The sequence below is a fragment of the Populus trichocarpa genome, chromosome 12 (assembly GCF_000002775.5).
Source record: "Populus trichocarpa isolate Nisqually-1 chromosome 12, P.trichocarpa_v4.1, whole genome shotgun sequence".
Taxonomy (NCBI): domain Eukaryota; kingdom Viridiplantae; phylum Streptophyta; class Magnoliopsida; order Malpighiales; family Salicaceae; genus Populus; species Populus trichocarpa.
Window position 1 is genome coordinate 2,499,621 of NC_037296.2, and position 13,510 is coordinate 2,513,130.

Below are 13,510 nucleotides of genomic sequence, written 5' to 3' on the forward strand. Positions count from 1 at the left end.
ATATTGTTGCGCGCTATCCAAATTGACTAGTATAATCCTTTACAAAGAAGGGTAATTGCTTGACGTTGAAAATTTCCTTTTAACAGGCCGGATCATTCCTGAATGTTATGATTTGGGTCTTTTGGCAGACAGCCTATACCCCAGAGAGACCAAGATGTAGGACAAAGATGGAAGAGATGATGTATAGTCTCAATCTCCTTGCAGCAGAAAGGGCAAAGAGCTTCCTCATAATTGATGATTCTTCTCTTAGCTAAGAAATCTTTTGTGCAAACACTGCCGTTTAGGAGAAGCCATATGAACACATCTATTTTCGAAGGCGAAAACCCTTTCCAAAGCAGAGCAGGGGAGTGAAGGTTTGTTGAAACAATTAAACCATCAAGAAGATGGCACCCTGAGGAGACTGTGTAAACGTTGGAGCTGTGGGATTTCCAAATCTTGCTGTCTTCACCATCAGAGAAGACTAGACCACGTTCCACTTCTGCTATCAAGCTTTCCCGCATGCAGAGCTCACGAGATCGAAGGGGTCTTCTCCAAGAAAGATTGATTGAGTTATCACTTGGGTTATGAACTTCTGCAATGCTTAAAGATAGCTGTAGGGAGAGGTTGTAAAGCCTAGGAAACATGAACTGGAGAGGGGCTGCGTGGCCTAGCCAGGAATCAGACCAGAACCTGATGTTTCTCCCATCACCCACCTTGAACCCGACATTGGATTGGAGGGGAGCGGATATGCTGTGATTTAAGGAAATTGCAGATACCATGCCACGCCAAGTTGGAGATAAAGAGCCTACAAACACAGGAAGGCCATTTATGAAGTATGGCCGGTGCTTTCGTAGGATAAGATCTTGCCAACCTCCTACCACTCTTTTATCAAGGTTCCAGAGCCATTTAAACATTAGAGCCAGATTTTTGTTGTGAATAGAACCCAATCCGAGACCTCCAAGGGGCTTACTCTTTATTACCTTCTGCCAAGCAACCTTGCAAATACCATGTGAATTTGAGGTACCCTTCCAGAGAAAACAACGATTGATGGAGGATATAGCCTTTGTAATGCCCTTTGGCATAGTAAAAACAGACATGTAGTATAGAGGTAGAGAGTTTAAGACAGATTTAATAAGACATATTCTCCCAGCCATGCTCAGAAACTTCCCTTTCCATTTGCTTAACTTTGCTCTGATTGTTGACAATACCGGTTTCCAAGTGGAGAGCCTAGTTGGGTTAGCACCAAGAGGCAGCCCAAGGTATGTGACTGGAAAAGTGTCACTGCGACAATAAATTGCGTTAGCCAGACTTAAAGTTTATTCATTGTCCAAATTAATTCCTATAAGTGAGCTCTTATAGAAATTAACTTTCAGTTCGTAAATGATCTCAAACCAGTGAAGGATCCTCTTGGCATGCAGAAGAGAGGAATAATCATTTGGCAGGAAAATCAAAGTGTCATCTGCATATTGCAAATGGGTTATGTGATGCCCTAGAAAAGTCTGCAAGCCTTTGAAGTAACCCGAATCAGATGCCCTATTAAATAACACCGTTAGCCCCTGAACTGCTATGTCAAATAGGAAATGAGAGAGGGGGTCCCCTTGCCTGAGACCCCTCTTCACACTGAATTCTCTGTTAGGAGAGCCGTTTATGAGGATGGCCAATTTAGATGTGGACAAACATTCAGAAATTAGTTTCCTCTAATGAGAGTCGAAACCCATATAGCCCATAGTAGAATCGATATGCTCCCACAAAATCGAGTCGAAGGCTTTATGAAAATCTACCTTTAACAAAAACCTGTGGTCCTTCTTGCTGCGAATAGCATGGACAACCTCGTTTGCTATCATAAACCCATCTAGAATTTGACGCCCAGCAATGAAAGCAGACTGATTTACACTTATCACATCTGGCAAGACGCTTTTGAGCCTAGTGGACAATAGTTTTGCCACTATTTTATATAACCCATGAATCAAACTAATCGGCTGAAATTGGGAGAATCTGCACGACCCCTTAGTCTTCGGAATCAATGTTACAAAGGATGAGCCAATCCCCTTTGGTAATTTACCTGTTCTGAAAAATTCTATGACCATCACAAAGATGTCGGAGCTGATAAGATTCCATGTCTTTTTATAGAAGGAGAAGGTGAATCCGTCAGGACTGGGGGCTTTTGAACCGTCACAATCCCATACAGCTTGCTTCATTTCCTCCAATGAAGGTAATCTTTCTAGCCAAACTGATTTTGCTTCTAAGATTTTAGAGAATCCCGAGCCTCTCATTTCAATTCTTTTGCATTGTGGCTTGGCAAACAGAGTTGAGAAGAAGTTGACAACACCCTCTTTGATGTCATTTGGAGAGACTAAAAATGTATCATTCAGTTCAATCTTGCTAATGTGGTTGCGGCCATTCCTCAAACTTGCCGAAAGGTGGAAGAAACGGGTGTTTTTATCCCCCATTTTACACCAATTTTGGCGGGATTTCTGTCTCCAAATATCCTCAACCTTCCTGCTAACCTCCCAAAGCTTAGAGTTCAGATTCTTAAGCTTTGTTTTTTCATTCTTAGACAAGAGGCGCACCTCGCTTATATCTTCGATGGTTGTGATGGAGTTCTGAATGTCTTCAAGTTTTGTATTTTGATTACCGAAAGTGGATTTGTTCCATTGTCTCAGTTTTTTCCCCAAAGTTCCTAGTTTCTTTACCAATCTATAGTCCCCTGGAAATTCCTTGCAGCTATCAGATCAAAGGATCTGAAAATCAGCTAAGAATGAAGGGTGTGACAACCAACAGTTAAGGAAGCGGAAAGGCAATTCAAAGGCAAACTTCAGAGTGGTGATGTCTTCCCACAGCTTAGCACGGTCTTGCACAGAAGATGCAGCATATACACCAACTACCATGCAGTTAAAGGAAGAATTAACATGTTTGCCGCTTAAGCTGATCCATTGGCCCCTAAATTCTATGGAATTAACCTCAAAGATAGAGCTATCCCACATCACTATGATCCCTCCTGATTTTCCAACAGACTCTAGAAAAGCCCATTTAACAGTTACAACATTCCACAAATTTCTGATGAAGGAATCGCAGCAGTTATCTTTTTTTGTTTCTAATAGAAAGCAGATGCCAACATTACTGTTGAGCAACCTATTCCGGATGGAAAATCATTTGTTCAACATACCCAACCCACAACTGTTCCAAGCAAAGATATTCATAGATATAGCAAGACCAAGACTGATCAAACTTAGTAGGGTGAGGAACTTACAGTTGATTGGCTGATGTCCCCTCGTCTACTTCTCTGTCAATGTTCCCCCGAACTCCCGCTTCATACCCTATAAGATCGTGGTAGATTCCCAATCCCAGAGCCGCTGCATCATGTAACATTTCCCGAGTCTCCTTGTCTCTATCAAAACCATCAGCCTGATTATCCTTGTAGGCTGCTTCAAACCGAACATTTCCTTGCTGAATTCCTGAATTGAGGGAATCAGAAGAGACACCTTTCTCGGTAGTGTTGGCTAAACTACCACTAGCTTGCAACAGTTTCAGTTTCCTTGTTTTGCTTCCTGCATTTCTGTTGTTTTCTTTGATCGCTGCTGAGGAGGCCTGCTGGCTGCACTGAGAGCTCAAAGGGCTTGGTAGACTAGTCTGTGCATCACTGGTCTCTATATCCATGGAGGCATGATTTGAGGTTATATCTGCATGTTTATCAGAAGATGACTTAATAGCAGGGGATGAGCTATTGTCTTTTAGATATGTGTTTCTGTAAGAGTCAGGAGCAACATTTGGTAAGCCTCTGTTAGCCAAAGCATGTCTGTTTTTCTTCACTTTCTTCCTTTTTATGCATGTATATTTAGGGCCAATTCTTCTGATTTGTCTAAGCTTCTTCCTTTTTCTTTCCTTTAGTTCCATATCCACTACTTCTTGAGGTTCCGCCAGATCATCTATGAAATCCAAGTAGGAGTTCTGCAATTGGTTGTGGTCTAAATTCAAGGTTCTTGTTGTTTTGGAGGAGGACCTTAAAACCTGGGCTGAAGAAGTGTTAGATAGCCTTGTTCCTTTCACTTGGCCTGTGATGCCTTTTTTTACAAGGTCCACCCCTGTAACTGATTGTACTGAGACATATGTTTTCCTTTAATCTGTTATCATGTGACATTGCAGGGGGTGGCTGATATGTATCATTGTGTAGTTGCTGATCTATCTTCTGGAGGTTATGTGTTTCATCTATTTCAAGGAAAAGGCAGGCGTTTTTTGAAATTGTGTCAGTATGATCCCAGTTGTTTGTTGGCCCAGTGTGCCCTTGACAGAAGATGAGAGAGAAATCGCTATCCACATCCGTCTTTTGTTGCTCTGTTATAGTAGTGTCTGTTGCACAACGGTCACTGCCAGGGTCAGTAGTCTTTAAGCCCGCTGCCGTAACCTCATCTGAAGTTGCAAAGTCGCTGCATGACTCTTCATCTAATGTTGCAGTAATATCCATTAAATGTTTGATTGTAGACAGTAGGGGACAAAAATCAGGTTTCATTTCCATGATTGAGATATCAAATTCGTCGCCATCTAAAACCAGTAAGACATGCTCATTTAGAGTTTCAAAGGAAGTTGTGCTCAGCAACACTTTTACTCCCGTGAGGGATCCTTGGCTCACACTGGTGATGTCGTATCCAACCATCTTCCCTACTTTCTCAATAATGGATTCAATACATCTGCGGTTCTATACTATCAAAGGTAATCCCAGTATAGACACCCACACAAATCTATCTGTAGCTTTAGCTCCCTTTTTCCATGGTTTCAGATGAGAGAATGATGTTTTCAAAACAAAGGATCCATTAACCAGCTCTTTCTCCATAGATTCTCGATTTGTAAAGGTAATGACTGCTTGGTTTGCTTCCAGAAAACGAAAGCCCACTGTCTACCTAATATTTGATAGAACCATATGCTCAAGGTGAGCATAGTCCACGTTTGTGTTTATGGATCCCACTAAACTTCTCAGAAGCCATTCCTTGTCATCAGGGATAGACTCATAGTACACCGTCTTCTTTGGGTGCTTTGTGACAGAGAGAACTTCAACAAATGTCCGGGAGTCCCTGAAGGTGAGATTAGGCATGGCTTTTGGTTGTGGTTTTATACCAAGGTCTGGTTTTTTCCCCTCTGGAGGTTTTTGAAATCTGACTGGGTTTGCATGAATTTTGTATGAATCGAACCAGATAAGGTTCAAGCTGTCACAAATTTCTGATTTTGTTAAGGTGGAGAGGAAGGAAACAAAGTCAAACCGTCTCCCTCGTGATGTTTTCTTCCTGGAGACAAAAAGATTGGTAACATGACTAATCTTTGAAAGCCTCTTTTTGAGGTCATGATAATCTAACCATGATGGGAAACGTTCAAAAAAGAACTTAGATGGGGCAAAGGCTGGGATGGTTGTGTTAGAAGGAGGATTGTTGTTCTGGACGTTTCTGGTTTGGTGCACAGGTGTCGGGAGGCTTAGTGTAACAAGGGGGATGGAAGGTTGTTGTGGGTGTTTAGGAGGGGGAGGGTAAGGATCTGTGAACTTGAAAGTTGTTTTGACCGGTATTTGAGAGGCTAGATTATTTAGAGTCTGTAGAGGTGCAGGAGTCTGGTTTGCAGGGGTGATCGAAGGCTTTTTGGATGGGAGCATGTTTGCAGGTAACACCTTTACTTCTCTATTTGTGGAAATCATCTCTGTAAATTACATGAGCGTCCAAAACGACTAGTCTAGCTTGTTTTGGATTTTTACAACAGAGAACTAAGTTTCCCAGCAGTAGCTAGATGCAGAGCTGTATTCCCATCATTCCTGTGAATCGAAATTCCTTGAAGAAACGGATTTGATCATTTGCTAGTAAGACAACTTACCTGGATAAAGCTGCTTGCTTCCCTTCTCATCAGATCTGATGCTCCTCTAAACTCTCACACCACTAGCTTGTGATATATTTGAACGTATTGAAAGTAATAGTATTTCACATAGGTTCTGCCTGAATCAAAGCATGGCAAGCAAGAGTTGACCACCTATGTCATCTCTCTCTCTCTCTCTGAATCAGACAGCCATTGAAGTATCCTTTTTCTTTCTGCTTATTTGCTAACCTCTTTGTTCAGCATGTTACGGCCATGCTTTTGGCATTTGGCCTGGACTGAGTTCAGTCCAACAGTGTCAAAGTAATAGTATTTCACACAGGTTTTGTTGGAAGAATAATGGGCAGTAATGCAAAGTAAAAAAAACTCAAGAACAAGAAGAAAATTGAGATGAAGATATATTTTTATTAAGTATTTCTCTCTAAACTCTCTTAGTTATTCTCTCTTTTTACTGGTGGTTCTTCCTCTGCGGAAACCTGAGTTCTTCTCACATGGGAAACTTCTTGGTCCATAAAAGGGGATATTGTTATATGGACCTCTCTGATAATTGAAGCAAGGTAGTACTTTGTGAACATTCTTAACTAAGATTGAAAATTCCTAACTTGTCTTATTGAACATCTTTATTAGTAGCAAGATTTTGTTGGACGCTCTATTAACTTCGAAAAACAGGGCACCGTAGCTTGCTTATCTAATGGGTCTTACTCCGATGAATGAGATTGTGAAATGGTCAAAATATTGGTATTTTTGTTGCTGTGTGGTATTTCTATATATCCTGCATCATGGATATAACTCCAGCCTGCTTTTATATTTATTTGCGAAGTTGACAGTTTTTTGGGGCAGTGTCGTACTACAGATCATGAGGCATTAACCAATATGAAGACTGAGTTCATGGCATTATAGGATGGGTTTACTACAGATCGTGAGTTCTTACTCTTGAAACAAGTGTTGAATTTGTGTAGTCTTTTTATGCAGTGACTTGCTAGAATGTGTTTTTATGTAAGATTTGTGAAAGTGTGATTTATTCATGGGCCTGGCCTGAGTGTACTCCGTGATACTATTCTTACAGAGAACGCACAAGAGATGTTACTTACTGCAACCAACCGACCTTCAGAACTCGATGAAGCAATCCTCCGGCGTCTTCCTCAGGTCTTTGAAATTGGGATACGTGATCAAATAGAGAGGGCTGAGATCCTGAAGGTTGTTTTGAAAGGGGAGAAAATCGAAAGCAAAACTGACTTTGACTGCATAGCAAGTTTGTGGGAGGGGTACAATGGTTCAGATCTTCTTGAACCTTGCAAGAAAGCAGCTTATTTTCCTATTAGGGACCTATTGGATGAGGAGAACAAGGGGAAAAATCTAGTGTATGTATATATTTATCATCGTGTTGTTGCATGCTTCCGTCAGTTATTTTATAGTATATTGAACAAAATAGTTCTCATCTGTGATTTGTTATAATCTCAGCTAATTCTTCAATGTATTTTTATTGATTTGTAATATTTCCATAGAAATTCCATGCATGCCTGAGGGTGTCATGGAAAAGTTTTGGTAATTGTTGCCTGTTGTGCTCTATCCAAAACCAATGACTTCTATTGCAATGGATAGAAGATAGTATGGTTCCTCATGAGAACTAGAAGAAATTAAACAAAGTGTTGTTATGGACTACAAGGGATAGCTATTGGTGTCAAAAATATTATCTTGAGGATTTTATCTTTCCATTGTCTGAGCTTGCTGTGGATTTTTTAACCCTTTTTTGAGTTTCTTCATTGTGATTCTTTCTCAGGCACCAAGGCCATTGTCCCAGTCAGACTTGCAGAGAGTTCATGGCACACCAACTAAGATTAGGGTTGCTGAAATGAGTACAGTAGGTCAAGCTGACATTCACCTGGGTGGCCAAGGCAGTCAGATGATTATCAGGTTCAAGCCACAACTAATGAGCTCTCTAAACTTGTAGTATCTCAAATCTTGAATCTTCAGTCGGATATTCATCTGTTTTTTCTTAATATCAGGCCAAGAGAAATTGTATTTTAAATTATTTTAATGTTTTTCCTATTCTGAAATGTTCTAAGTAGAATATGTTGTTTTTAGGCGACTTAGAATTGCAGAATCTGTCAGTCAAGTGTTGTTCTTTTAAATTTATGGGGATTGTTTTAATTCTCTACTATTTTAATTCCTATTACATACATGGATTATTTTTCATAGATGTAACACCCAATTAACCTTGAAAGTAAAAAAAGAAAAGAAAAGAAAAAAAGTAAAGGGAATCTAATACCATGAATCTGCCACCCTGGTGTTGTTTCAATGTCAAATCCACTCGATATCTTGTTTGTACTGCAAAATTGGAAAGGTAAGACTGATCAAATGAAATAGTAGAGAAAAGATAGCCTAATATAAACTATGAACATAAATTTGAAAACTCAAATGATTGCAAAACTTACTTGAAAATATCAATTTAATTATTTAGTTTCCTCTAGCACCATATCTGCCAACATTCTTCTTTGTTTTTTTGCTCTTGAGATTCCATTTATCTTCAACCATCCTAAAAAACCATGAAGGTTTTTTTGTTCTAAACACAACGTATCCCGATGCAACTCCAAACACAAACCCGCATCCATACCCAATTGTCACAGCTTTCCATCCAAATCCATCTCCAACCAATGTTGAATCATCTCCTTCATCAAAGCTTGATGGCGGCAATGATGGTGCCTCATCACCGTAGCATTCTTTCAGTACTTGAAATCCACATAAACCCAAGTTTCCTTCAAATGAGCTTGCATTAAAGGTGTTGAATTGCTTTCCACTTGGTATGGGTCCCTCGAGTTGGTTATGTGAAAGGTTTAAGATTGCAAGAAATGTAAGAACCCCCAGTTGCATTGGAATCCTTCCGGTAAGCAAATTTGAAGATAGATCTAATGATTCCAAATTGGTCAAGATTCCTAATGATGATTGGATATAACCTGCAAGGGAATTATGAGAGAGATTGAGTTGTTGGAGTGCTTTAAGCTTTCCGATCACCTTTGGAATCTCTTCGGTGAAATTGTTATTTGACAAATCGAGTACTCTGATGGTACTTTGTATCTTCGGAAACTCAATTTCCACACCTTTCCATGTCATTTCTATGGAATAGACATAACGAGAGTAATTTGTTGCATTCATGTAAATCATGTTTTGATCTGAGGCCATCATTGCTTCAAGACAATTTAAAAACCCTGTTGGCAATGGCCCCCTAAAATCATTGTCAGAGATGTCAAAAATCTGTAATTCAGAGAAGGAATTATATGTAGTCCGACCCTTCACAAAACCTTGGAGTTTATTGGATTTTAGAATTAGAATTTGCAGATGTGGAAGCGTTTCTAGAAAATAGGGAAATGTATCCTCAATCTTATTGTTGCCAAGATCAAGAACTTCCAACATTGTGCAGTTGATGATAGACGATGATATTTTCCCTTGTAATTCATTTCCATTGAGGTTGAGATATTCCAAGCTATTATCCTTTGAAAATGTTGAAGGGATAGCGCCTTGAAGATTGTTCATGCCTAGATGCAATACTGAGAGGATGTTGCTGAAGTTCCCCAAACATGGTGGCGTAGAACCACTCAAGCTGTTGTTGGACAAGTCCAAGACTTGAAGGAATCTCAGCTTGCAAATAGAAGAAGAAATCTCACCTGTCAATTTACTATTGGACGCAAGAATGAGGGCTTCCAAGTTCTCTTGTTTAAAAATCGAACTTGGGATTGTACCATGCAAGTGGTTATTGCTCAAATCAAGGTAAGTCAATGAATTGTGTTGGAATTCACTTATATTACCTATGAGATTATTGTTATGAAGGTCAAGATAATATAAAGAAGGAAGAGCATATAAAAAGGATGGTATTGTTACATTGAACAAGTTATCAGATAAAGCTAGACTCTTTAGATTTGAAAGGGTATTTATTTGAGAATGGACAGGGCCTACTAGCGGATTATCAGATAAATCTAAATCTAAAAGATGGATTAGACTACCCCAAGAATCTGGAACTTGACCCACAAATTTATTGGAATAGAGATACAAGGAACGAAGCTGTACAAGGTTTCCAAGTGATGATGGGATCTCACCGCCAAAATTGTTACCTGAGAGGTCTAAATAGGTAAGCCGTGTGAGATTACCAAGCAGGGCTAGATCTGACCTTATAATGTTACTTTCACTAAGAGACATATATTCTAATAACTTTAGATTACTGATTAAGTCGTTTTCTAAATAAACTGAAATTCTTGTATTAGAAAGATCCAACCGCGAGAGGACGTTACTCAAATTGGACGAAGGAAAAGAGCCAGTGAGGCCGTCATTGAATATCAGATCAAGTGATTCAAGGTTTGGGAGGAGAAAGATGTTACCTGGGAATTTCCCCTGCAATCCACAATCCCCAAGGGAAAGAGATGACAAAGAAGAGGACAAATTCGTCAAGGAATTAGGTTCAACCAAAGACATATTTACACTGCCCAAATCGAGTTGTCTAAGCTTGGTTAGGTTTTGAACAAGCTTGTCAAAACAAATTGGTTGTAGACTTAGATCGTAGTTTCTAGAGAGATCAAGGGAAACCAATTTGGAGAGATGAGAGATTTCCGACGGAACTTGTCCTGCAAAGTCTAAGTAATTTAGGTTAAGAAGTGTCAGATTGGAGAACTGGCCAAATCGAGAAGAAATATGGGAGCTATTGAAATCATTGTCAGAAAGGTCAAGCTTTTGAAGATGATGGAGAGAGAAGAGGGTGCTATTGGAATGGAGGGTGCCATAAAGCATGCTGCAAGAGAGGTCCAGTCCAGTGACATGCCCGGTTTCCAGGTCACAAGTAACCCCATCCCACAAGCAGCAGTCTGTACCCTCTTTCCATGACTCTGTCTTGGGATGGTGGCAAAGCTCCGAAGCAGAACTACTAATGGAAAATGATTCTTTGAATTGGAGCAAAGAAAGACTTTGATCAGGAGCACAGAAATGAGATGATGATATTGTTGAAAGGAAATGGAAGAGAAACAGAATGAAAGAGAGCGACGGTGGTGAAAACCCCATGGCTGGCCTTACAGGATTTAGTAGTATATTTGGGAGAGATGAGGAATGAAGAAAGGCATTGTTAGCAGTATTTATAGACAAACCAATCTTAGATTGTATACTGACAGGATGTGTAAAACATCTAAAGACGAAATTAAAGTTTCCTTAGCTGGGTGCTGACCGACCATATCTCAAGAACAAGAGTGAGTGAGTGTTGGAAACGCGGTAAAATTTGTTCATGAGCACATAATTGTTAGTATTAAAAACGCAACAGAAACATAATATGAATAATAAAAAATAAAATAAAAATAAAATTGTGCAAAATAATGTCCCCCTAAATTGTTGTTTCTGGAGCGATGAAAACCAAGGCAAAGTATTAATTACGCCAAGCACTAATGACTTTGCACTTATATATCGTTTTTCGCCACCCAAAAAAGAGCACTGAGTGTTGGAAACACGGCAAGATTGAGTAAAATACGTATTTTTTTTCAGGATTTAAAATCAAATAAAATAAAGTAGTAGTAGTGGTAGTAGTAGTAATAATAATAATAATAATAATAATAATAAAGGTCACTACTAGAAAATCAGCGAAAACCAATGGAATTACCGACGGACATTTTACGTCGGTAATTTTTATCGACGAAAATAATTTTGTCTCTGATTCTGTCGGTATATACCGAAGGACTAATTTCGTCAACGATACAGTCGGTATATACCGACTGTATCACTGACGGTGTGATGACATGGATTTTTTTCAGACAGTTTTACCGATGGAATGATCGAGGAATTCAAACCGAGATCTCCGTATAGTGATGTCGCACAGTCACCGGCAGACTCACCGACATGTATACCGATGGAAACATTTCATTGGTGATTCCATCAGTAACAACCTATATATAATTATATACCCACTCTGTCGACATTACTCTCTTCCTCTATTTCTCCTTCTTTTTCCCCATCCCAACTGTCCCCTCTCAAACTGAAGCGAACCACCCATCCCAACTGTCATCACCCAATTTTGGGTGATTCCCCAAAATTCGTTTTTTTCCCAAAAAAATAAAAAATAAAATAAAATAAAAAAATAAAGACTGGCAATGCGGAGAAAGCCGACCAAGAAAGGCTGCAAAAATAGGCGAAAATCAAGCTGCAATTTTCGGAAGAATTTCAAGGCCCAAGTGTACGCTGTTATGCCCAAAAATAGAAAAATGCAAATTCAAAGGTCAAATTAAATGATTATTGGACGAATTTGCATAAGAATTAAGTCCAATGACATAATTAAATTTTTAATGGGCCAATTTGATTTAATCATGGGCCAAATTGAATTTTAATTATGTTCAAGAATTAATTTGGGTCCAATTGAAGGATTTAATTAAGTGCAAGGACTTAATTATACTTTAAGTGGGTCAAATTAATTTGAGGGCTTAATTGGTGAAAAATTAAGTTTGGAGCTTAATTTGGACTTAATTGAAAAATCAGAATTTTAAGATACCCAATTTAATTTTTACCAAGTGAATCGATTGAAATCAGGGGCCAAACACAAAACTTGAGGGACCAATTTTGAAGCCCGAAAAACTATTTTGCCTATAAATAGCCTTCATTTTCAGCCAAGCAGAGGGGGGGCAATTTTGACAACATAGAAAAAAATACAAAAAAAACCTAACCCTAAAAAACTTAATCTTCTTCTTCCTGCAGCCGCCCCCCCCCCCCCCCCCCGGTTGAAAATTTTCTCCCCTCTCTCAGCCGCACACAACCCCCCGATGGTCTCCATTTTCCCCTCAAACCGGTGCCATCCTTTCTTCCTTCTATCACACCGCCGGTCCCTCTCTGTCTCCCTTCCTCACACACTGCCAAGCTGGCCATTACAACTCAAACAACCCACATCAACCTCCTACAGAGCAGCCGTCCCAACTCAGCTTCTTTTCCCTCTCAGTTGCAGGAGCAAGGGACGAACGGAGTGGAGACCCAGCTCCCTCCTCACTTCGCCTCAGCAGCAGCGTCTCCTCATCACAGCGCCGCCGTCTCTAGCTCCTTCTCCACGCACGGCTACACCCAACCGAGACCCAGCTCCTCCATATCAACGGATCCTCTTCTCCTTCGGTCTCCTCGTCGCCTCCTTCTTTGGTTGAGCAGCGCCGGCTCCAGCCTCCCCCTTAGCAGTGGCCGCGGCAGCAGCAACCCACCGCCGGGTCTCCCTCAACCGACTCAGCAGCTGCTCCCACTCCAGTTTTCCCAGACCGTCTCGTTCTCTTTTTCTTCCAGCGGCGGCGGCAGCAGCCAGCCACCTCGTCGCCTCCTTCAATCAGCGTCACCGACCGGACAAACGCTCCCTCTCTCCATCGCAGCTCCAAAACTACAGACGACAACCGTGCCAGATCTGTCACCGGAGCAAACCATAACTAAAAAAAGGAATTAAGAACAGATCTGAAACAAGAAAAAAAGATTAAAACCCACTGCTTTTTTGTTGTGATTGTGTGTTTTTTTTTGCTTCCTGTGCAGGAGACGGTGGGCGTCACCACCAACAGAGAAGAGGAGGAGGTACCCGATCCACTGGTTTTGGTCTCCATCTGCGGTGGCGCGTGATCCCACGCGCCGTCTGTGATGGTGGTGCGTTGGAACACGCGCCACCAGTGTTCCTGTGCACTGTTCTGGCTGCAGAAGGGTT

General features: G+C 40.5%; 1 protein-coding gene and 1 pseudogene across 1 annotated transcript; one reads left to right on the forward strand and one right to left on the reverse strand.

The window, feature by feature from the left end:
- LOC112323647 (uncharacterized) overlaps window positions 1–13,510 on the forward strand; it is an 87,956-nt pseudogene that overhangs the window by 365 nt on the left and 74,081 nt on the right.
- LOC18110841 (receptor-like protein 9DC3) lies at window positions 7,136–10,907 on the reverse strand. Its single transcript, XM_024582385.2, has 2 exons — window positions 8,262–10,907; window positions 7,136–8,154 (listed from the first exon to the last, which is right to left on the reverse strand). The coding sequence occupies exon 1, from the start codon at window positions 10,867–10,869 to the stop codon at window positions 8,284–8,286; it is 2,586 nt and encodes an 861-aa protein (XP_024438153.1). The 5' UTR covers window positions 10,870–10,907; the 3' UTR covers window positions 7,136–8,154; window positions 8,262–8,283.